This window comes from Halichoeres trimaculatus, unplaced genomic scaffold (assembly GCF_033239565.1).
Source record: "Halichoeres trimaculatus isolate MK-OKI-2021-1 unplaced genomic scaffold, fHalTri1.1 fHalTri1_scaffold_18, whole genome shotgun sequence".
Lineage (NCBI taxonomy): Eukaryota > Metazoa > Chordata > Actinopteri > Labriformes > Labridae > Halichoeres > Halichoeres trimaculatus.
In genome coordinates this window covers 22,967,689-22,990,817 of record NW_027437196.1, presented here as the reverse complement: position 1 = coordinate 22,990,817, position 23,129 = coordinate 22,967,689, and the positions used below count along the sequence as shown (strand labels likewise).

General features: G+C 39.8%; 1 protein-coding gene across 4 annotated transcripts in view; it reads right to left on the bottom strand.

Annotated features, from left to right (window-relative positions):
- The window catches only part of pfkpa (phosphofructokinase, platelet a), a 36,279-nt gene extending 23,122 nt beyond the window's left edge, over window positions 1–13,157 (bottom strand). For 2 of the 4 annotated variants that reach the window (XM_074692982.1, XM_074692981.1), the window contains exons 1-8: window positions 12,884–13,156; window positions 7,803–7,876; window positions 5,007–5,084; window positions 3,998–4,187; window positions 3,287–3,452; window positions 2,372–2,416; window positions 2,143–2,251; window positions 1,818–1,913 (exon numbers count right to left, since the gene is read on the bottom strand). In XM_074692982.1, coding sequence (XP_074549083.1) covers window positions 1,818–1,913; window positions 2,143–2,251; window positions 2,372–2,416; window positions 3,287–3,452; window positions 3,998–4,187; window positions 5,007–5,084; window positions 7,803–7,876; window positions 12,884–12,977 — 852 coding nt within the window. In that variant the 5' untranslated portion in view covers window positions 12,978–13,156. Of the gene's footprint in view, window positions 1–149; window positions 246–1,817; window positions 1,914–2,142; window positions 2,252–2,371; window positions 2,417–3,286; window positions 3,453–3,997; window positions 4,188–5,006; window positions 5,085–7,802; window positions 7,877–12,883 lie in introns of all 4 variants that reach the window. The other 2 variants (XM_074692984.1, XM_074692983.1) reach the window with 2 other exon arrangements.
- Window positions 13,158–23,129: the final 9,972 nt, after the last annotated feature.

The window sequence follows — 23,129 nt, the reverse complement described above, 5'->3', positions numbered from 1 at the left end:
CAAACTAGAGGGTGATTCTGACAGAGCACTCCAGAAAACACGGCATCAGACAGAGTCAAAGCCACACCAGGGCAGCAGTACAGTAGTAGAGGAGGTCATTCAGGAGGCAGTCAGAGATCAACTTGCCACACTTTACTTTCTGTACTTACATTCTTGATATAGTCAGTGGTTATGACTTTGTTGTTACGATCAATCGCCCCTTCGGCTACAATAATGATATTCAGCCTTTTCATTCCTGCTCGGTTCTACAAGGAGGGGTGGTGGAGAAACAACATGACAGAAAAACTGAGACTGTGGCTGTGACATGGGCGCAGAAGCACGGGGGCCAGACGACGCCAAAAAAGCCCAGGAGCTGTAGACAGATTGGCTCATAATGAAAGCAGCCAGTGTTTACATTTCATAACAAGCAATTTCCTGCTGACCTTACTACTTGTCTTCACTGTAATATTGCAAAAGAAAAAACAGCAGCAGCATCATCGTCAGATCTTTCCCCCAGACATTATTAACACATGATTCCACCAGTATATTTAAACAAAGTCTCCACTTTCACAAATTTTTAGGGTAAATTATTGAATGTGCTCCAGCAGATTACTGCAGCTGGAAGCCATCAAAGAGGCTGCAACATATTCCTTTGGAGTCACACACAGCAAATGTAAGAATATCCGTTAAATGATTGTTTTAGCCACAGGGTCCAATTATCTAATACCATCACAGGAAGGATCCTTTGGTAACAGTCCAAAACAGACTCCATTATTGTAGATAAGCCCAGAAATTCCTGGTCTCTTAGTGCTTTGATAGATAAATGTTTTTGCTCATTTGAGTTCCACAATTATTAATTGCAATCAAAACTAAACATGACCAAAACACCATTTTGCACAACAGCAAAACAAACCTGCTGTTTACAGCAGCAGTAGACCAGAAACCTAAGGTAAGGAGGGGTTTTCTCAGTGAAGTTTGGTAGATTTTCAGAAAAAACATGCAAATACATCGATACTTTCAGTAAAAAAGGTTTCTCTGGAGCAATCTTCTTTGTAAAACTGCTTCAGACATTTAGAAAAACTTTTAAAGGAACAAGAATTCTTAGCAGGTGTTTACTGCATAGGCTTAAATCTAAGCTAGTGTTTAGGTCTTGTTTTTAGTGGAAATATCCTTTTTTGGACTTAGTATGAGCCACATTCACTTGATAATATTCAAAGACAAAAATGAGGCCTCAAAAATTTAAAATATCTTCCATGAAAATGACTTGTTTTTGAGGTGTATTATGCTGGGGCATTGAAACATGTTTTTCAGTTGAAGGTGTGATATTAACGTCTCTGTAATGGCTCGCCTTCAATATAAATGCCACAGTTGCATGAGGGTGAGCCCACTGCAGTGTTTGGCGTTGGAGGTAGAAACAAAGGCATAGCAGGGTGTGGCTGGACCACAGTGAACCTGCAGAGCAGGCAGGGCGGAGCAGTGATGTGCGTGAAAGCACGTCGCAGTGTGTGTATGTGGAGCTCATGCAACATGAGATCACACACAGGGAGAACAACACTAAACCGTCACCTTGTCAATGTATGAAGTTTGAAAGGCCAGAGAGCTGTGCTCATAATTCAGAAAGGACGTATGTTGCAGCCATGACAGATATACCACAGCTATTGGCTGAAGCACTTCCCATAAAAACTGGATTGTGAAACAGAGCTCTGGTCTAAAAATGCTGGGTTCAGACTGATCACTGTTGTCATTTTTTTAAGCTGCTACAGAGAAGTTTTTGGGCTTGTGGCTTTGTCGGGTCTCCATGCTTCTGGCTTCCCCTTTCTTTGCACTCAGGTACTCACATCCTTGACATAATTGGAAGTTATAGGCTTCCCGTGCCTGTCATTGGCTCCCTCTGCAACTATGATTATGTTCAGCCTTGTGCCCCTGGAGCGGGTCTGAATCATAGAACATTGGCACGTTTCCAAAAACACAATGAGACAGCAGACAACTCAGGATAAACACTTTCCTTTAAAGCATCTGTTTGATAAAAAAGATCAGGATTCAGACCTTGTTGAAAAGCAGAACAATAACATTATTGTCACTCAGTAGGTTTTACTTTAGCATTGATACTGGCTCATTAGAGTTCACTGGGTTCGCTGTGGAGAACAAATAAGATTGCGTTACCGCAGACAGTTTCTGACACATCTTGTCCTCCCAGCCATCCTCTGGGGGCATCTCAGGGATCAACACCCAGTCTGCTCCACAAGCCAGGGCGCTCACCAAGGCCAGGTAGCTGAGATAAAACACAAAGACAGAGCAATGTTTGTATAAACACAAGTGATAAAAGTCTCTGCGTCTGCCTCTGAGATTTTTTTTATATCAGTTTATCAAAGTTTATCAAAAGCAGACTTACCCACAGTGCCGGCCCATGACCTCCAACACAAAAGTTCTCTGGTGACTAAAAGATCAAAACAGAAAATATGACTGGGCAGTCCTTTTCCACATGTCAAAGTCAAAATTTCATTACTTTAAAGACCTTTTAACATCTCTTAAGGTTAAAATTTACAACAGCAAATAAATCAGATAAACTGGGCAACAGTCAGCAGCATTAAGTTTCTCTGGGTTTGAATAAATGGATTGTTCAGTGCACTTTAGCTTACATAACACAATTCTCATTGATAAATAGGGACTTTACAGCTTTCAAGTGAATCGATAAAACAATATCACTCTGGGTTTAACTTCCTGCCAACGTGAACGGACATTGTAGAGACAATTTGATTTTCTTTTTGGATTTTAAAAAAAGATTTTCCTGAAGCCATGTGGTTGTATGAAGTCTGTGAGAAATCAGTAACATCCTGCTATTTAGAATAACTGTCAGAGGAAACTGCTGAACGCTGCCAGATGACTGATGGAAAGCCTGAGAGCGTTCCTACAGGGGTCATATTATCTGCCCCAGATTAAATAAACTGCCTCCCCTCCAGACATTCAAAACATGCTTTATTTATCTGTAGGGACCATGTTAGCATAAAACAGCCCTGGACTGATGTATTTGAGACATGGGAAACATGCTGACTTGATAATATTATCTGGTTGATATATTCAAGGGGCATAAGCTTGATTTTCACCTCTTTATATCTCTCAAGTGACATCAACTCCACTATCAGAAACTGACTCTGATATGAGGTGTGTGTTTTTCTGATATGTCCTCATCTGGTCTCTTCTATTTCAGGCAACTACAATGGACTCCTCACTCACAGTACTTACAAAGGAATCTGAAATGACTTGGATATTTATGTTTTTTTTGGAGATGTTTCCAGTTTCTCCTCACCTCTGTGCAGTCGTCATAATTGCATCCACCACCTCGATGATTCTGTGCAGAGCCGAGTCAGTACCGATTGTCATGTCAGTTCCACAGAAGTCATTATCAATGGAGCCGACCATCCCCACAATGTGGAGGGCTGAATACTTCTGAACAGCGTCAGCATCGATCACGCCTGAAAGGATCAGAGAGTTAGAAGAAAAGCTTCCTCTGTGGCTCCTGATTACATTTCAAACAGGTTGCTGTCTTGGCTCCTCGTTGTCAACGTCTCCTTGGATGAGCAGCGATGGAATATTTCAAACTCAGGGTGAAAAACATTCTACATCACTAATTAACAAGTCTGAAATGAAAATGAGAAGCATCTGCTAGTCGGCGTGAGGATGACAAAGACACCAACATCTGGTCAGAGCAGAATAAGAAACTCTGACATGATGAAAGTTTACTTTGTAAAAGATGGCACAGCATAGTTTGTTGTGTGTTAGAAATTTGTGGACAAAGATGCCTTTTTCATTTCAAAGAATTAGTGACAACAGCCAAGTACTGATGTTCTAAAAAAGACAGAGCATGTGGGATGTGTGAATTTCAAACAAAAAGAAATGTTAACTCATGCTGGAAGTAAATCAGTGCAGAAACAAGCATTGTCTAAATGCATCACATGCTGCTTCTGCAGGATTTCAGAATCAGAGCTCTAGAAATCTGGGGAAACATTTGGACACGTACCTTGCTCCACCAGCTCCCCCAGCAGCCCACTCCACTCTTCCCTGAACAGATTTGCTCCTGTCAGACTGCCGTCTCCACCAATCACACACAGGTTGGTGATGCCACGCAGCACCAGGTTGTGAGCTGCCTTCAGGCGTCCCTCGTGGGTACGAAACTCTTTACAGCGGGCACTGCCGATCACAGTCCCACCCTGGAGGAGACAGGTGTCAGCATTTCATAAGCCTGATTAGCACTTTGATTTCTGTGCATTTATTTATTCCAAGCCGATACGTCTGTCTCTCTTTATCAGTTTAAAGAGAAATCATTGAATCCAAAGCATCAGTACGGAGCACTGTGATGACTTCTGACTGGCTTCAGATCTGTATAACCTGACAAACCAGCTGGAACAAGTAAACACAGTCAGACTATTTATCTACCTGCACACGTGTTTGATTTCTTTGATATGAAGTGGTTCATTTTAAGGTGCAGGGTTTCTAGCCAACATCACACCTCTAGGTGGCAGACTTCTGCTCTGGATGCATCTTTTTCTGTTCATTCAAGCTTTCCAAAATGTAATTCAGATATATAGGGGCCTCTATGATTGTGAAGAGGGGATGATTGAGGGCAATGATATGTAAACACACAGTGAAGTTTTCTAAGTTAGATCACATTTAATAAAACATGTATGGCTGTATCTACGAGCAGTGTGCTGGTTAGTTTCTTGCATGAAGGAACTGAGTAAACACAGCTGATACACACTCAATGACACCAACCGCAATGACCTGACCTCTGAAACCACATAACATCCGTATCTGGAAGCTACATGACTCGCATGTTCCTCTTTAAAGTCGTCTACTCTGCTACTATTTCATTGCTCTTCTTTCATTTGGAGTAATGTGATGGGAAAAGCTTCAACACCCTCAGAGAAACTGTTTTTGTGTTTCAGTGAAGAGATCTGCACACACAACAGAGCTGATTTGGACATGTACAATAGTTACACAGACGTGTAGGATGCATTATCACTACTCACCACTTGTAGCATGCTGGAAACACTTTCCCATGTGGCTTCCCTGATGTTCTCTCCACCGTCCACCATACCCTGATATCCCTGATAAAAAAAAGATGCTTATTTGTAGAAAAGAACACAGAGGGGGAATTTAAAGCTTATCTAAAGCTTAAAGCTCGAGTGACACAATAACAAATATTTCAACCTCATGCTTTTATATTGGACAGTAGAAATGTGTTAAGGTGAAATTAAAGTTTCAACGTTGAAGTCCTTCTTCATCAGGTCATGCAGAAGTGTGAAGGAGAACTCTCTAAGTACCTGGGTCAGAGGAGTGTTTCATACCAACATCTGCTAAAGCCTCAAGTCAGTTACGTAACACCGCGCTGCATCATGGCATGCAAACAGATGTGTACAGATCACAGGATGAGCAGAGTTCTCTCAACATCTGCTGTTTGGTGATAAATATCCCTGTGTTCAAAGACTAGGATTCATCTTGTTGCTGTAATATGAAAAAACTACAGCTATATTTCTACGATGCACGTAGCAGGTCTCAAAATGCTCACATTTTTGAAACTTTAACCTTTCCTTTCATAATATTTGATCCTTTGGTATAATCTAGATATTATAATGGACGCTTTGTCATTCTGTATCGGTTTCTTCCACTTTCATTGTTACATGTGGTCACTAATGCACAGTTAACTGGAAAGTTTGAAGAGCTGTATCTTGAAACAAACCACCCTCTTGGTCTTCCATTCTTACAATTACAGAAGATTGAAATGGTTCATGCAGTGTTTTTGCAGACATCTGTCCATTTTGATGCTGTAAGCTAACTAACAAAATTATTTCACTCTTCAGTATCAACTTCCTGGGCTTGAAATCTTTAATTTTCTTGTACTTGTTCCTTAAAGGGATAGTTCAGTTTTTTTGAAGTGGGGTTGTATGAGCTCTATGTGACCACTAAGGACATGAGATACAGTAGAAAGTTGTCTCCTCTCCCTCAGTAAGACACAAACTGTAATCGATGGTGACGAGGAAATAGACGCTAACAGGGAGAGACGGTACCAAATTCAGAGGCTATTTTCTCTGCCTACAAGAACTAAAATCAAAAAGTAATACCACAGTTCAAGAGTACGCTACATAGAGTAATTTTTAAGTGCATTAAGTCTTCGGAAATATAAACATTTATCCGGACCTAACTAACTGGTCATGTGTCCCTCTGCGCAGCGCTAGTGAGCTCCGTCCCCCCTCCTCCTTTTAGCTGTAGGGAATGTAAACAAGCTATGCTTCGGGCGCCGGTTGTAGCCTCGTGTAAGTTTGATCAAGTATCGTAATTCTTTTGTTTGTACTCTAAGGATTGTGAGGCAGTGTAGGAAATTCAAAATGAGTGACTATGGCAGCAACGATGAAGTTCCATTCACTTTGGAACCAGAAGGATACCTGTATGAACCGGAGCACACAGAAGAGGAGCTGCTACAGATGGCGACTGAAAGGAATACAGAGGAAACATCCGCGGACACTGGACATCAAGATAGAGTCGGAAATACTCAGTGGTGTAAATGTCTGAGCTGTGACTCAATGCCCATGGATGCTGAGTGTTACTGCTGTCACGAGTGGAACTTGGTTACAGACACTCTTCAGGATTTGTCTGAGTTAGAGGACACTGCTGGCTCTCAAGCCGTCTGTATAACTCATCACACAGATTTCACTGCTCTTCTAAATTCTGGAGTGTCCTGTAACAGCAACAACAACAACAACAGTCGTGGCAGCAGTAACACTCAGCATCTCAATGTCCAGTGTCCGTGGATGTTTCCTCTGTATTCCTTTCAGTTGCCATCTGTAGCAGCTCCTCTTCTGTGTGCTCCGGTTCATACAGGTATCCTTCTTGTTCCAAAGTGAATGGAACTTCATCGTCGCTGTCATAGTCACTCATTTTGAATTTCCTACGCTGCCTCACAATCCTTAGAGTACAAACAAAAGAATTACGATACTTGATCAAACTTACACGAGGCTACAACCAGCGCCCGAAGCATAGCTTGTTTACATTCCCTACAGCTGAAAGGAGGAGGGGGGACGGCGCGCACTAGCGCTGCGCGGAAGGACACATGACCAGTTAGTTAGGTCCGGATAAATGTTTATATTTCCGAAGACTTAATGCACTTAAAAATTACTCTATGTAGCGTACTCTTAAACTGTGGTATTACTTTTTGATTTTAGTTCTTGTAGGCAGAGAAAATAGCCTTTGAATTTGTTACTGTCTCTCCCTGTTAGCGCCTATTTCCTCGTCACCATCGATTACAGTTTGTGTCTTACTGAGGGAGAGGAGACAACTTTCTACTGTATCTAATGCCCTTCGTGGTCACATAGAGCTCATACAACCCCAATTCAAAAAAACTGAACTATCCCTTTAAGGTGAAAGTTAGTTTTAGTCTTGCTATCATGCTTATAAACCTTCTTTATTTCTCTAACGCAGGTAAAATGTATAATTTGCACGTTAAGTGTCTGCAAAAAGTTCCTATTCAAATGAGTAGTCCCAGATGTGTTCAGTGTGGCTGTTAGTCATGATTTCCACTTAGACTCAGACGCCAAAACACCTTCAAAGTGAACCTGCCTTCCAGGTTTGATGGAGGATTTTTGCAGTGGTTAGAACACTGATAGCTATGATGCATTAAGCGACTCAGTGTTAACACCACTGAATGAGAACATGAAACACTTTCTGAAACTATGACTTGAATCAAAACTCTTGGGTTTGGCACCGTGACGTTATATGAAACTGGTAATAAGGAAATCCCCAACCGCTCCAACCTTTGAGTGTCTGCTCACCTCATGAATGAAGTAAACTTTCGCTCCAACGTATAAACCCATTCGTACTACAGCACGTACAGCAGCATTCATTCCTGGAAGAGAAGAGAGAAAATAAAACAGTTAAGTGTCTGAGAAAGAAAAACTTTTATTCTTGGACTTGAACTGTGGTAATGGTTTGTGCTTTGAGTAGCAAAGACACTCTTTATGTGTAGAAAGATGCTTTAAATTCTATTTATACATGAACATTTATTTGATCTTTCACCCCAAAAAGTGGGGCAGTAAAAGTTCTCATTTCCCCTCTATGAGTTGAAGTGTGTGCTGAATGTGTGTCTGAGTGCAGCCTGTCTGCAGCTTGGGAAAACTGTCTCATGCGAGCACACTGCCTTTTTTAGTCAAAAGCTCTCACAGCTCCTCCTGCAGCTTTTCCATTACTCTGTGGTTAGTGCCAGTGAACTCAGTAACCAATAATGCACTGCTCTGTGACTTGAATGTGAATAGCAGGTTAGCCTAAGCCCTGACAGTGGAGATAAAGGGTAACGCTTTACACAGGGAGAGCAGACGGGAACTTGGCTTAGTGAAGGAGAAATAAACAAAAGAGAGGAATGAGAGCGCAAACTGCTCTCAAAGTAGACAAGCTGTGCTGTTACCAAGAAAGACAAGTTTGTACGCTACTAGAAGAGTCAAGAAGACAGAAGTTAGTGTAAAAAAAAAAGGGAAACAGTGACAGAAAGTAAAAGCTCTTTCATATTAAGAGTGTTTTTGCAAATAGAAAGAAAACCAGAACTGATAGCTCTCAGAAACTGACTGTACATCTCTTGTTACATAACCATACTCAAGTGAGCAGCCTGGTTTTATCACCATCTGGGACAATGAGAGAAGCTCAGACACAGGGAAAAGACTAGTAAGAGAGACAAACTTAGTAACTTTAACAAAGCAATGCATCCTTTGGGTTCATCGTTTACTTTCTAGCCTCAAGTCAAAGTTTTCCCCTCTCCTCGCAGTACTGACACTTTCTCGTGCAGAGACAGTGAAAAGACTAAGCCAAGTCTACACAATGCCCCCTGACACAGACATTCAGCTCCTGTCATGCATGCCACAGCCTCATTGGTTTGCTCTGGGGCCAACTTCACATGTGTTTTTTTCCCCTCGTACAAGCGTGGTCATGTGTGCACCAACAATGAAGCCGGCCAAGTTTAATTAATTTCCCATGTGTCACATGGCCGTAACTTGTAGACCTGTGCTGGGAGAAGAGTGGTTCTATAAGTAGGGGAACATTTCAGGAACACATAAAAGATGAAAAAAAGTGTTGTTGTTTTTTTTTGCTTCATATTCTATTTGATTGAAAATGATTCGCCTGGAATACACTAAATTCACAAGTTGGCAAGCTTAAGCTCTAATGAATTATTAAATATTTAAGCAATTTCTGCACATTTTTTTCACAGTTTGTTTTTTTAACGTTTATAGTAAGAACACCAGAAAATGTTGATAACACTGTTGACTAACAATTAAAGCGCACCATGCACAGACAATTATTCTGATGAAACATTAAAGAGTTAAAACTAGTGCTGTCAGGGGATTAAAAAAATATTCTAATTAATTACAGGATTTGTAATTAATTAATCTAATTAATCGCATTTTAATCTCATACCTGCTTAAGGTCTCAAAATGAAGAATTTGAATTCCAGGACATTAAATTACATTAAAAGACATTAAAAAACATTTAAAAATAAGGTGGGAATGTATACAACACATTTTTAGGTACCCTGAGGCATAAAGAACACATGAAAAACGTTTTATGGTTCTATCTTTACAAAATCTACACAGTCCTGCACCTAAGATAAGCTTATTTGATTTTTAGGACGGTTTTTGCTTCTGTCACATTTTTACTTGATGCGGACTCTATTTTTACTGCAATATGAACTTCTATACTTCTATGAGGTCAGGAAAACCAGGGCTAAAGGCTAAAAACTGTAAGGAACTATGTACAAAACACTTTTTTCAAGTCTTGGATCAAAGAAGAGTGAAGTATTTTCAGTTTTACATGCTCTGAACACACAAACTGTTGCTCATTGGTGCAGAGCAGCCCCAAGCTGAAACATGACACCAGGAAGATGGAAGGAAATTTTAAAGGAATTCTTTAGACTTATGGGACAAATATTGATCATTCAGGGCTTGTGTGCAGTAAAGAGAGTAAAATTATCTGTTTTTTACAGAATTGAGCGAGAGCAAATGGTTGAGCTTCTGTAGATTTTCAAAAAGGACGTGTGAATAAACGCGATGTGGCTGGCAGTCTCACAAAAATAACTCTCTCTTCCCCCCCCCCGGTTTACAGCATGTTGCTGACGTCACATGTGATACATTCAGGGACCGTCGGAATTTGAGAATCTGACAAGAACACCACTTTTTCCAAGTAGGACAAACTGTTTGTAAATGCCAGACATTTGAAAATAAGTGCGTCTTTGAATGCCCCGCAGGTTTGGATCCAGATTAATCTGCGTTCATTCTAATAACGCGTTAATTTGCATTTTAATTAATTAATCGAATTAATGCGTTAAAATGACAGCCCTAGTTAAAACCATAGACAGTAAAAAAAAAAGGACGTCCGCTTGCTCAGCTTGAAGTGAGGGCTCCACAAAAACTGCTCCACCTGGTGGCTGGCTGCAGTATAGGTTTAAAAATCTGGCTTTCCAGTCATTCCAGATGGGCTGTGGTCAAACTTGAAAAAATTAATACACCTCATAGAAATGTTTCTCACGACCGATTGTTGTGGTGATTTGAAGATATAATTTGGCTGTCTTGTATCCAAGTCCTATTTTTTCTGAAAAGTTTCTTTTTTTTTAGTTATACAAGGTTATAAACGAGGCTTTATGTAACGTTTAACGATGATTGACAGCTGCCGTTCTCGTGTATTTTTTTCAGGGATTGTAAAACACGTCAGGAGGTAGAGTCAAGAAGGGATTAGACTCTGGAAAGAAAAAAAAATATTATTATTTTTGTCCTTCGGCTCCACTCAGAATCTCCCAGAATCCCTCATCATCTCTACTGCGCAGACTCTGGCTGCAAACGGCTACAATGGTGGCGCCTGAGACAGGGGTTTTTGGCCTCAAAACCATACAATGATAAATGGCGGAGCCACACTGTCCACTCTATATACAGTCTATGGTTAGAACATGTCACACTTTCTTCATGCTTCCCACCCAACGGATGTGACCTCACTTGATTCAAGTCATGTGACTTTGGAACAGACCATTGCCCCCCTTGACATATGAGAAATCAAACAGTAGAAAAACTGCAAATTCTAATACATGATTTGCACTTCTTTGGAAAATATATAATGGAACCTGTTAACTTTCTGTATTAGATGAATGTGAAATATCACCCAAATAACCCACTGTAAAACTGGTAATCGCTTGAAATTAATATTTAGTAAAATTGATAAGTATACCACATTTACTTTAAATGTACACATGGTTATAGAATCACTCAGAAACATGATCATGTCCCATCCATGCTGCATGATGACAGGGCAGAAAGTGAATAGAACGTGTTAAACATTCCTCCAGGTCAACATCCTGCAGGATTTACATGTTGAACTCACTGATGTGTCATATATGGAAAGCACTGGTGTTAATGACAAACTGAGTTTCATTCAGCTGCCTCCAATTGTATTGCTCATGCTGAGTCACTGTCTTGGCTCTGCAGACCGCATGAAAAAACTGAGTATTGGTCAGTATCATCAATAACACATGTGCTTTATAAAGTCTCATCTCACTTCCTGCATTATTTTAGTTTATAAATTATCACACTATAGCTGCACATCATATTGATGATGGCTGGGCACATATTTTTATTCTGCAATATCCTAATCCATACAAGTGGCTCAATATTTTGTATTAAAGTGGAATCCATAGCATAACAAGCATTACTGCTCTAATATTAAACTGTCACAAATACCTCTGCTACTATTTGCGGCCTCAACTAATATTTATGAAATTGAATATAGTCTTCTATCTTCTATCTATTTCTATTCAGTTGCATAAGCTCCTCCGTTCATACTAAAGCATCTCTGAATAACTAGAAGCACTTACTAATATTGAAATGATGTATTTTACATGGTCATAGTGGGTGTGGGTGTTTCAGTCAAATGAAGAGACGTGCAGACAACACGTGACCAGGGTTTCCTCTGTGACGCATGACCGCCGGGAAGAGGCTGAGCAGAGATGAATGCGGTTCATCACGTACACAGCATCCACAGCCAGCCCCCGCTCACTATGACTGCTAACCACAACCTCAACACGAGAAGATGCTGTGTCGCACATTTTCCTCCTCTTGTCAGTGGTGTCAGGCTGCACGTCAACGACTGCAATGCAGCCGCATGCGCTTCACAAGGTTGTCACTTTTACGTCGCAACTTAAGTAATTTGTGACATGTAAAAGCTAACTAAAAGAAGTATTCGAAAAAATAAAGATAACACGGATTAACCTGGACATTTCTAAGAGCCGGCAAAGTGCTAGGGCCAAAAAATGCCTTCAAATGAGTGACACTTGCAATGCGGAGCTGCCCGCCTCCTAAAACCGCGTCCCCTCACGCTTCTTCTTGGTGTGTTAACGTGAATTACTGACTCTTTTTGAACCAAACGGCTCACTAAGTGGGGGTTCTCACTTTAGAAGAAATACCTTTTTCTCGTAATGTATGGTTTTTGGCACAGTGAAGGAGAAAACGGCTAAAAAGAAGCGATGCCGGCTTTGTTCGTGCTGTACTCTCTGACTCACGGACGAGCCGCTTGCAACACACAATGAATGGGAACGGATTCACCGCGCGTCAGTTCGCCTCAGGAGGTCCATTCGCCAAAGGATGCTGCCGCTAGCAGGTTAGCAGGATATGGCATGTTAGCGTTAGTTAGCAAGCTAGCTGGCGGGCTTCCCGAATGAATTGTCATCTCCTTCCTATATCAGAGAAACATTGAACAGCCGCTCATTATGTCTGTTACGATAACAGCCATTCCGTCAGTGAGTTAAAATGATCTGACAGTTGAAGAGGGGTATTTTCGCCCTCTATGGGCCTCACTGATAACAGATCATGAAGCTGTCAGTGTTTACCTTGAGCATCTCCTCCGCTCGTGAGCACCGCGATGGCTTTCCCCGCTCCGGACAGGTTCTCAAAAAAGATCTTCTTACTGTCAGGCTGCGCCATTTTCACCGCGGTTCAAGTGTAACTCCCACTCCAAAACGTTTACACAATGCAACAAGGCCCTCAACAGTATAAAATTGTGCTGAAGTGATGAAGGGCAACACTCGACCGCCCCCTCTACCTATGAATGCCCGCTATGCTCTTCCTCTGCTCCCTGTTCCGCATCTATTCGTCGCTTTGCATAGACCGACCGCGAGGACAGTGAATGGCACCAGTGTCAGCTAATCAAATTACAGTTCAGGGAGTTTTGTTCTGACTTTCAACCAATAGAAAGATAGGTTGAAGAAATATGGGCGGGGCAAGCAGGAGGAGGATGCCTGTGCAGATTAAAGTTCCAGTGATATCATTTAAAAAAAATAAAAAATATTTTAATTAAAAGAACATAATGATAAGGAGAAGAAACAGAAGAAGAAGAATATAAGATTGACATCGTAATTTGCTTTATCGTCACATGTATGAAAAAACTGTTAATACGAAAGGAACACATAAAGACGAGTTCAAAGGAACAGAACAAATAAAGATACTGTTTCCCTTTATCTTCTTTCATTTCTCCAAGAAAATAAAGAAAACATTTCTCGTCATTAGATTCACAGAACTTTTCTTTTTGCACAAAACTCAATCAATATTGAATACATTTGCATGTCTGTACTGATGTGTTTAAAGTGCAAGGCCCCTCTAACTCTTACCTTCTCTCTTATACATTTTAAGGGCTAATTTTTGACACATTAACAGCTTAATGTATAGGAGCAAACATAATATAAGACAGCAATGAGCTACAGAAAGAAAAATGAAAAGGATACATTTTCATAAAGATAAGCTGCATGTTTTCCAGAAAGAATTTCCTTAACAGAGTCTAGAGGGGTAAATATTTTTGCAGTGCCAAGATCCATTCACTCAAACCAGGCTACCCCCCTTTTTCTTTAGAAATGCCTCAAACAAGCCGTTGCAGCACTTTGCCTATGGGTGAGGAAATGAGCTCATTGCAGTGATGGCCCTGAAAGCCTATGTGAATCCAGATCTGGTTACAATTTTCCTGAAACTGTAGTTTTAATGAGTTAATCATTTAATCTTGTTGGTACATAAAAAAGATATGTTGTGCTGTAATATCCCCTTGGTCTGCGTTGCATTGTATTTACTCTAAATCTCTTTTAGTGATCTTAAAACATGTATGAACATCATGTACTGTATGAATGCATCCAGCTTTTGTCTCTTTGTCTCCATCTAGTGATATGACAGGAGAATTACAGAAACACAGGAGGAAAATTTAGTTGTAAAACCAAGGTTCTTTGTTGGTTTTGACTATATAGAAACTGTGCCAACAAGGAACTTGCTATTTGCAACTTGCATATCTATAAACACAGAATGATTATTTATAGGCAGCTGAAATACTCTATTATCATGATTAAAGGGCCACTCACTTGGTAATTCTTTTTAAGCACATTTTTAAACTGTAGCTACAGTGCTATATGTACAGTGCAATTTCCTTTCTTTCTTTCTTTCTTTCTTTCTTTCTTTCTTTCTTTCTTTCTTTTTTCCTCTAGTTGTCTTGTTTTTCAATGCTTTTGTTGGGCTGTTATTTCATTTATTTATTTTTTTTTTTGGTTACTTTTTTTGTTTGTTTTTGCTTTGTTTTTAGGGTTTTTGCATTTTTTGGGCAACTAGTAGCATGCTTCTCATAATGAAGAAAGTTTAGGCTGTAGTAAGTTATCTTTGATGGCCACTGTACTGTACCTCCCACAATTCTGTCTTGTTTTTTTTTTCTTGTTTTTTTTCTTTTTTTTAAATTTAATAACAGGCGAGCATTCAAACAACCTATCATACATGGCAATATAGTAACATAACATCAAAGAAGAAAACAAAACAAACAACAAACAAACAAAACAAAACAAACAAAAATACGACAAGACAAAAAAAAAAATCTGTCTTGTTTCAGCTATCTTCCCCAATGCTGGTAAAATATATACATCACAAAATACAAATAAAAAGTCCATTAAAATAAATGTATTCAGATAATCCAAAATATCTATCAATGGAAACCTGGTAATGATCTCTTAAATATTTGGAGGAGGTTAGTATGAAAAGAATTGATGCTTTAGATTGTATTCAATATTTGAGAAGTGTTTTGTTGTGTGATATTTGCATTTTCACCAAATCTAATGTGCTGGTGGTATTAATCCATCATTAAAGAGAAAAACCTGAAGAGTATAAATTAAAGAGTTCTTGTAAAACTGAAAGACCTGCTTCACTCTAACTTGTGCTTCTTTGTTATCTCTCTCTGCAGGGAGAAGGAATTGCTTTCTTTACATTAGCAAATCTTCCTTCCCTCAGGCGCTTACAGCAATCATATGGTCTCACTCCACGGGGCTGCTGGGAAAACCACTTTGCTTGAAGCTGCAGAAATCAGGATGCCAGCTGGAAGCTTCAGCAGAGCCTCTTCATTCTGGATTTGATCTGTACTCGTCAATTTTTAGCTTGCAGCCTTTTTTTTTTCCTTAAAAGCTTTGTACTTGTTCAGTTATGCCATCTGCAGTACAGTATGTCATCTGGGTGCTTTATTTATTTATTTATTTATTTATTTAAAAGAGTATTTATTCAGCAGAAACCAAATGGAAGAAAGATTACATAACTACAGTATACAGCAGAGAGTTAGAGACATGTGGGACTTCCAGATATCATATTAAACCACTTCAAGGAGTGATCAGATAAAGCTGTGACTGACACGAGTGTCACTTTGCCTGCACAGTAACCATATGTTGAAATACCTGGCATACAAAGAGATCTGAAGGACTACCTCTTTATATCTGAAACTCTCTGAATGGAGGAATAAACTGCAGCACTGAAGTAAATTAAGGTATTCATGTTAGTCTGGTGTTAAAGGAGGATTCAGTGGTGTGTTCAAAGGGAGCCAATGTGGGCAGAAATGCTTCGTTAACCTGCAGGTGAAGCCTAACTGGATGAGGCGGCTCTTTCCTGTAGGGGGCCTTTTATGAGACAGATGGGATGAAAAGCAGAGATATTTTTTTGGATATTTATTTATTTGTTTGTTTGTTTGTTTGTTTGTTTGTTTGTTTGTTTGTTTGTTTGTTATTTATTTATTTGTTTATTTATTTATTTATTATTTATAACAAATACAAACATAAATATAAATAAATGAATGAATAAATAAATAAATACATATTTTACCTTTATAATAGCTATGTCGTAGTATTGTTGCAAAGGTAACAGCTGTGTTACTGTTGTGGTCAGGTTTCAGTAAATGACATGTGATGGCCTTCTGGCCAGACCTCCTGAAGAATGCGTTTTTTGATGAATTTATGCTTTCCATGTCAAGTTTCTAGTCTTCTTGAATCATCCAGAATGTGTTATGAGTTGCTGTTTTGCATCTCATATGTTTGTTGTGTTTGAATGTCTTTGATTTCCTGTTATATTTTGTAGATTTCTCTAGTGTATCATGTCTTCTTTCTTGCCTGTCTACATTCACTGTTAGTTGAGTTTCCCTTTAGTCTCTTGTTTATCAGTGATCCATGTGTTTCCTGTTTTATTTTGAGGTTCTTGCTCGCTGTGTGTGTGTGTGTGTGTGTGTGTGTGTGTGTGTGTGTGTGTGTGTGTGTGTGTGTGTGTGTGTGTGTGTGTGTGTGTGTGTGTGTGTGAGTCTGTTTGCATTAATTCAAAGTTTCTGCAAATAACACACACTTTAACCTTCAATGTCTGTTTTTTATTTTATTTATTTTTTGTTTTGTTTTTGGTTGTTTTGGTTATTCATCTTTGTTCGGCTCTCTTCCTCTCTAGAAATCTCTTTCTATCCCAATCTCTAAAAAAAGACACTCCCAGCAGATGTGTGTTTGACACGAGTCTGGTTCTGCTTGAGGTTTCAGTCTGTTTTAGGAAGTTTTTTCCTTGTCGTAACTTGGTAAACTCCGCAACTTGGGGTATCCATGGTGGGTTTAGATGAGATTGTCCTGCCAAAAGGATTTGACTAATTCTTAACTTGTCAAGGCATGGCTACCTGTGATGTATTTTTTTTCTGAGGGCAAATGTCTTTTGCATTTTGTTGTACTATTTTGTGCTTGTTGCAGCGTGGAATATCTCATTTTGCAGCAAAAAAATATATATATTCTTACAAAGGTGCAGTATTTTGGGGCTCATATTATGTGTAAGAAATAAAACCTCATCCAGGACACAGCATGTTGTATTTTCTTTATCTGACAGGGCATATAACCCTCTTATCATGTCATTTAAAAGATGACCAATGCTAATAAGCATAAAGGTTTTATCTAATGCAGAAAACCAGCTTAGAATCAGGGAATTTCATTCTTAAGTTGAGACCTACAAGGTGTTCCATCCCAGCAGAGGTCAGTCATGATGCTGTCTCCTCACTCTGTGAAATTACATCTCCTGCTGGTAATTTTACACCAAACTCCCTCCCTTATTGCATCTTGGGCTGAGTCCCAGGGGAAATCAGGTCCCAATTTGAGGAGGTTTGGGCAATATCCACTCAAATTGATTGTGTGTTTATTGGCTGCAGGCTGAATTTCAGATTGATCATTTCAGCTGGGGTGAGGTTTCGTCAAGAAAAGTTTTTCCTAAAGGGAAAGAGCTATATCTGTCAATCCCAGGAGAAGATGTGAGACATGGAGTGAGATCATGACAAGTAAAGAAGTTTTCAACATGTCACTGCTGAGCAGACTAAACAAGACTATACAAGACTTTAATAGTGATATGACCAACATGTGACATGATAACAACCCAAAATAAATAAAGCTGAGGCGCTTTCTATTTTTGCACCCTCTTTCTTTGTGTCTTTTGTTCTTTCTTTTAACAAAATGGTCAATGTGAGGAGTGTCATATACATATCATATCTGCTTCTTTTTCTTCTTTTTGTTGTTGTTGTTGTTGTTGTTTAGGCTTGGCAGATCATTTTGCCTCCATTCCCAGTCTGTAACTCCAATTTTCAGTTTGAATGTAGTCTCTTGGGTGGTACATATGTAGCCGGCTATTTTCAAAAACAAATATCCTACCTTCATTCATTTTTAAAAATACTTCCATCCACACCCACCTCATGGGCAAATCCACCGATAGATGCAGCTTGAAGCACGCCAAACCCATATTTGTCAGTGTTTTTCAGACGTTAAACCTCTGCCAGCCAATTAGAATGAACCCCTGACATTTAGCTGTGACCATAGACTGAGTTAAGCAAGGACGTAGCATCCACAGCATCACCTGTCTGTTCCCAAAACAGTGAAACGAAGCACCAGCTATGACACGGGTTGTGAGTTTCCTGTCAAACAACTACAGGGCACCCGCCAGTCATGTGAGCTGAGCTGTGTCTCTGATTGGACTATTAAACAATCCTAATTACGTCTCAACTGCGACTTTTTGTTCGCATGTCGACAACTTGGTCATTTTAAGAGCTAATTGTATGAAGCTTTGCCAAGAAATGTATTTTTCATGGTTTTCTAAACCCATCAGAAGGGTGTCCATCAGAAGTGTGCAGAATAGGAGGTGTGCATTTTACTGACACCCCAACAGCCAAAATGTCCCTGTTGACTCCCATTATAACCACATATTTTTCATATCATACAATCCTGACATATTATCATGCTTTTTTACAATAATTCCTCAGAAATCTAAGCATCTACCTTCAAAATTGGATAAAACATATTTGAAGTGTAATGACCCCCATTTAACCACTAGATGTAGCCAGACCTAATTTTATTGGAATATTAGTAAAGGCCTGGATTCCTTAATTCCCCAAATGCATAGCAAAAATAAAGCTGAACTACATAAAATAGTCTTGGTATATTATTTATTTGTTTTTTTATTTATTTATTTATTTATTTATTTATTTATTTATTTATTTATTTATTTATTTATTTATTTATTTATTTATTTAACTTGTCCTGTCCAGCGTCACAACAACAGAATTATGGTCTGGCTGCCGTACTGTGCAGAACACACATACTTTTCCAAGAGGAGCCATTTGTGTATAAGGCTCCCCTTGAGTTTTAAAATGATACTCTTTCTTAGTGTTTTGGAATACATATATATTTCTCCCTGTATATTGCCAAGTTTGAAGATTGCTGCTTGACCAGAGGTGATCATCAAGGTGATAGCAGAAAAGAAACAGTGATAAAGAGAAAGAGTGTAGAGAAGAGCCGAGACAGAGAGGGAGAGAGAAACAACCACAACAACTGAACAAATGACTACAGACAGGAGAACCAAACAACCAGCTGCTGAGCCTGAAAAGAGCAGTATCCTGAGGTCTTTGACATCATAGTCACAAGAAGCACATGTGGAGAGATGAACTGGAGAGAAAATGAGCAACAGTGAGCACGTCAACAACAATAGTAGAAATATTTATAGGTATATAAAACTACACACATATGCATACACTCACATACACACATAGGAGCATGGGTGAGAGTGCAGAAAATTTGGGGTTAGTCTTGATTTGCGTTAAGTGATGATGCCAAGGTGTGTCATGCAGATGTGGCCCCGTAGCCCCCAGAGGCCAGACGCACATTTAGAGGGCTCTCAACGCCGGGCATCCAGCAGCCACAAGAGTAAAGAGCCCGGACAACAGCACAATAACTGCTCTAATATATAATTATTGCAAATGAATTTGCATTCTATCACTGTTTCTTACCTCTTATCCCTTATAAATTATAGTTATAGCTTTGACTTGTTCTCTCTTTACGAAACCTGTGCATTTGTTGTCTGCAATAAATTGATATTTCCCCTTTTTTTCTAAACTTTCAGACTTGAGGGAGGCAAACCAACAGGTGACAGCCAATTATTTGTCAGTTAACTACACAATACGTTTGGACTTACAAAAGCATACTGATAACTGTGTTCTGATATTTTAATTTATTGCAAATAAATGGAATTTCATCAATGTTTCTTATGTCCTCTTCCTTATTAATATATATGCCCTCGTTAACTGCTTTGACCTGCTATAACGTTAATAAACATGTATTTATTGGCAGCAATAAAGTGATATTAAACAAACAAATGTAGTCAGAGCTCTGCCTGTTTCTTTGTTAATGGACGTGAGCAAAAAAAAAAAAGGAAAAGAAAAAGAATATGACTGTCTGCATTTACATGTGTAGTTTGTGCATATTGCTGATTTGATGAGATCTGATTCAGGAACATTTTGTTTTGAGCCCGCCCCCCTCACACTCCCTGTACTGTTGAAAGTTAACAGTAAATTACCAGTCAAAGACTGGCGTCAACAACATTTTGTTGTCAAGGTAACATGACATCAGAGTGGGTAAGTGCTGCTTTATTCATGGCTACAGCATTTGGACCTTTAGTAACTTACAGCTGACGTCAGGTAATTAATTAGGGTTCAGGGCCTGAGTTGTTAGGGGGTAGATTGGAATTGGGCCCCATAGTGTGTATTCAGCCACTATAGGATATATTCTATAGGTCTGTACTCCTCAATAAAAGTGAGTTGTTGAGAGTGAGAATTAAGCTTGAGTCACTCCCCAGGGATATTTTGAGGCTGACCACTTTGTCAAGACCAGCAAAGGCAAGACTACGCTGAAGGAGGAGGCGATACCAACCATCTTTGTGCATCGGCCTGTAGTCAGAAAGAGGAAGACCCCTACTCCACGATGCCCCCTCTCACCTGCAAAGACAGGCTCCATATCTACCGATCACAGCTACTATATTAAAGATGACACAGGTTTCTTGTTTGAGTGACAATACTATTTTAGTATTTAAAAATGAACAGTGTCATATCTTCTACTTACACCAGTTTCTTAGATTGAGGAAAGAAAAGATGAGGAGTGGGAGAGAATTGAAAGTGATGCAGAAGGAAGAGAGGACATGGTAGATGAGGAGAGACAAGGAGAGCTCACATCAGCTGTTCAGGACAGCAGGGAGTCACCAACCACTGAATCACACCTCCTAAAACAACTCAAAAAACAAGAAAATGTAATTTAAAAAAAAACAAAAAACAGAGCAGCACTGAGAAAGTGAGGCAGGAAAATGCAGTTCTCAAGAGGACAATGAAAATTAAGGACAGAAAAATTAGGAAAATGCTAATCAAAGATCAGATTGAAGCATTAGGCTGGCTAATTACGAGGGGAATGAAAATGGAGCAATGCAACAGTGAAGACAGCGTTAAAACTTTGGTTTGCTGCTGGTTTCACCAGATATAAGGACTTGCAGATTCCCCTGCCAGGAATTAACCCTGCAGAGAAGGATGCTGTTAGTTCAATTTGAGCCTGGCAGAAGTGACAGAAGTGTTTGACTTTCTTAAACTAAAGGCAGGTGGGTTTACAGACCTGGAAAAGTGTGTGTGTTGACCATTGATGAAATGGCAATAACACCAAGTGTTGAGTTACACACACTTTCCGGAAAGCTGTATGGCGATGAGACTTTGCCAGGTCACACAGGGGTAGCAACACATGTGTGTGTGTTTATGTTGGCTGGAAACACAACACGTTGGAAGCAAGTTGTTGCATACCATTCCAGTGGAAATTCAACAAATGGAGCTGTGTACAGGCCATTAATTACAGAAATAATTCAGAGGGCATCATATATGGGACTTCAGGTAATGAATATCACCACAGATATGGGCCGCCCAAACCAGGCCATGTGGAAATCCTTTGGAGTCGACCACAACAAGACATCTCTGCCACATCCAGCTACAGCTGACAGGCAACTGTTCTTCGTGCCAGATGCCCAACATCTTATCAAAAATCCAAAAAGTGCCCTTATCTGTGGACATTTATTTGTTATTCCTTCAGATATTGTCCAAAAAGAAAATCTTCGCTCTAATCAGGTTTCAGGGGTCCCAGTTAAGGACTTTGTTACATTTCAAGAAGGAATGACATTAAAATTAGCCCCTCACCTGACAGCTGCAGCTATTGGACCAAGCCACTGAAAAAATGAAGGTTGGGCCAGCTCTCAACGTCTTCAGTTGGGCAACAAGTGCTGAGCTGAAAATCATGAATTCTTTAACCTTTTTTCCCCTGGCTGAAGAGCTTCAAAAAAAAAAAAAAAAAAAAAGGATGGCCCTGATAGGACACTGCAGGCTAACAAACCAGAGCTCCCCCTGCAGCTGCTTGACACAAAACAAAGACAAGTGCTCTCGTCTGGGTTTGCCTTCGGGGAAAACAAAACAATCGTGTCCTATGTGCCAAAAAGAAAAAAAAAAAGTTCTGATCCTCAGGACACGACACCAGGAGCCACAGGTTGAAGAGTCAGGAAAAAAGAAACCCCAAATTATCCTGGACTACAACTGGTGTAAAGGGGGTGTCAACCACCTAGACCAGGTAATTACACTTATTTTATTTGTTTGTTTGTTTTTACAGTCACTCATTGCATATTATTGTGTGCTATAGCAAAAGAATATTTACTTAATTTCTTCCTGTATTTTTTGAATCATCAAAAAGGATGTATATCAGCCTATTCATGTTAATTTACTCATTGCTTTTCCCTTTTTTCAAATTCTTTTGCAGGCATGTGGAACTTACTCATGCCACCAGAATGAATGGTTTAGTGAAGCAAAGCGCACACTGTGTACTCAGCAAATAAATCCAACGAAGAGGAAAACCACCACACAGTGAACAAAGAGCATGGATGGAAGACATGCTGCATTTTGTCCTCTCTGTGATTGGCATGTAGCTCTTTGATACAAAGTGCAATCAAGCTTTGTTTCTGAGAAGACTGTGTGTCACCAAGAAATAGGCAGCCAATGTTATGGGGTAAGTGACGATTCTTTTGACCAATCAACGGTCTGCAGCATTGTAGCTTCACCTTCCGAAAGCGGATCAGTTCAGTCTGGCACCCATACGAAAGGGTCCCAAAAAGTGGGACGGCACACCTCGATTATTTGGGGGTCTGTCCCAGGATAAGCCAGTGTCATACCAAGACAAACCGAACTGGTCTGCTTGGTGGAAACGTGGCTTAACGGTATGAATGTAAATTCATTTGAAAGGTTTCTCAAGGGTTAAATACATTGCGAGATTTCCATCATTGTTATTTCTTCTTCATGTCTCACAAAAGCTTTGTATTGGGTAGTAATAGCAACACTACCCCCACAGTTTCCAGTGGGACTGCTCCGTTTGGTCTGTATCCCTGAGCTTCATGGAAAAGTGCAGAAATGCAGACGAAATGAACCCAGAGCACAGACAGCTGGCTCCG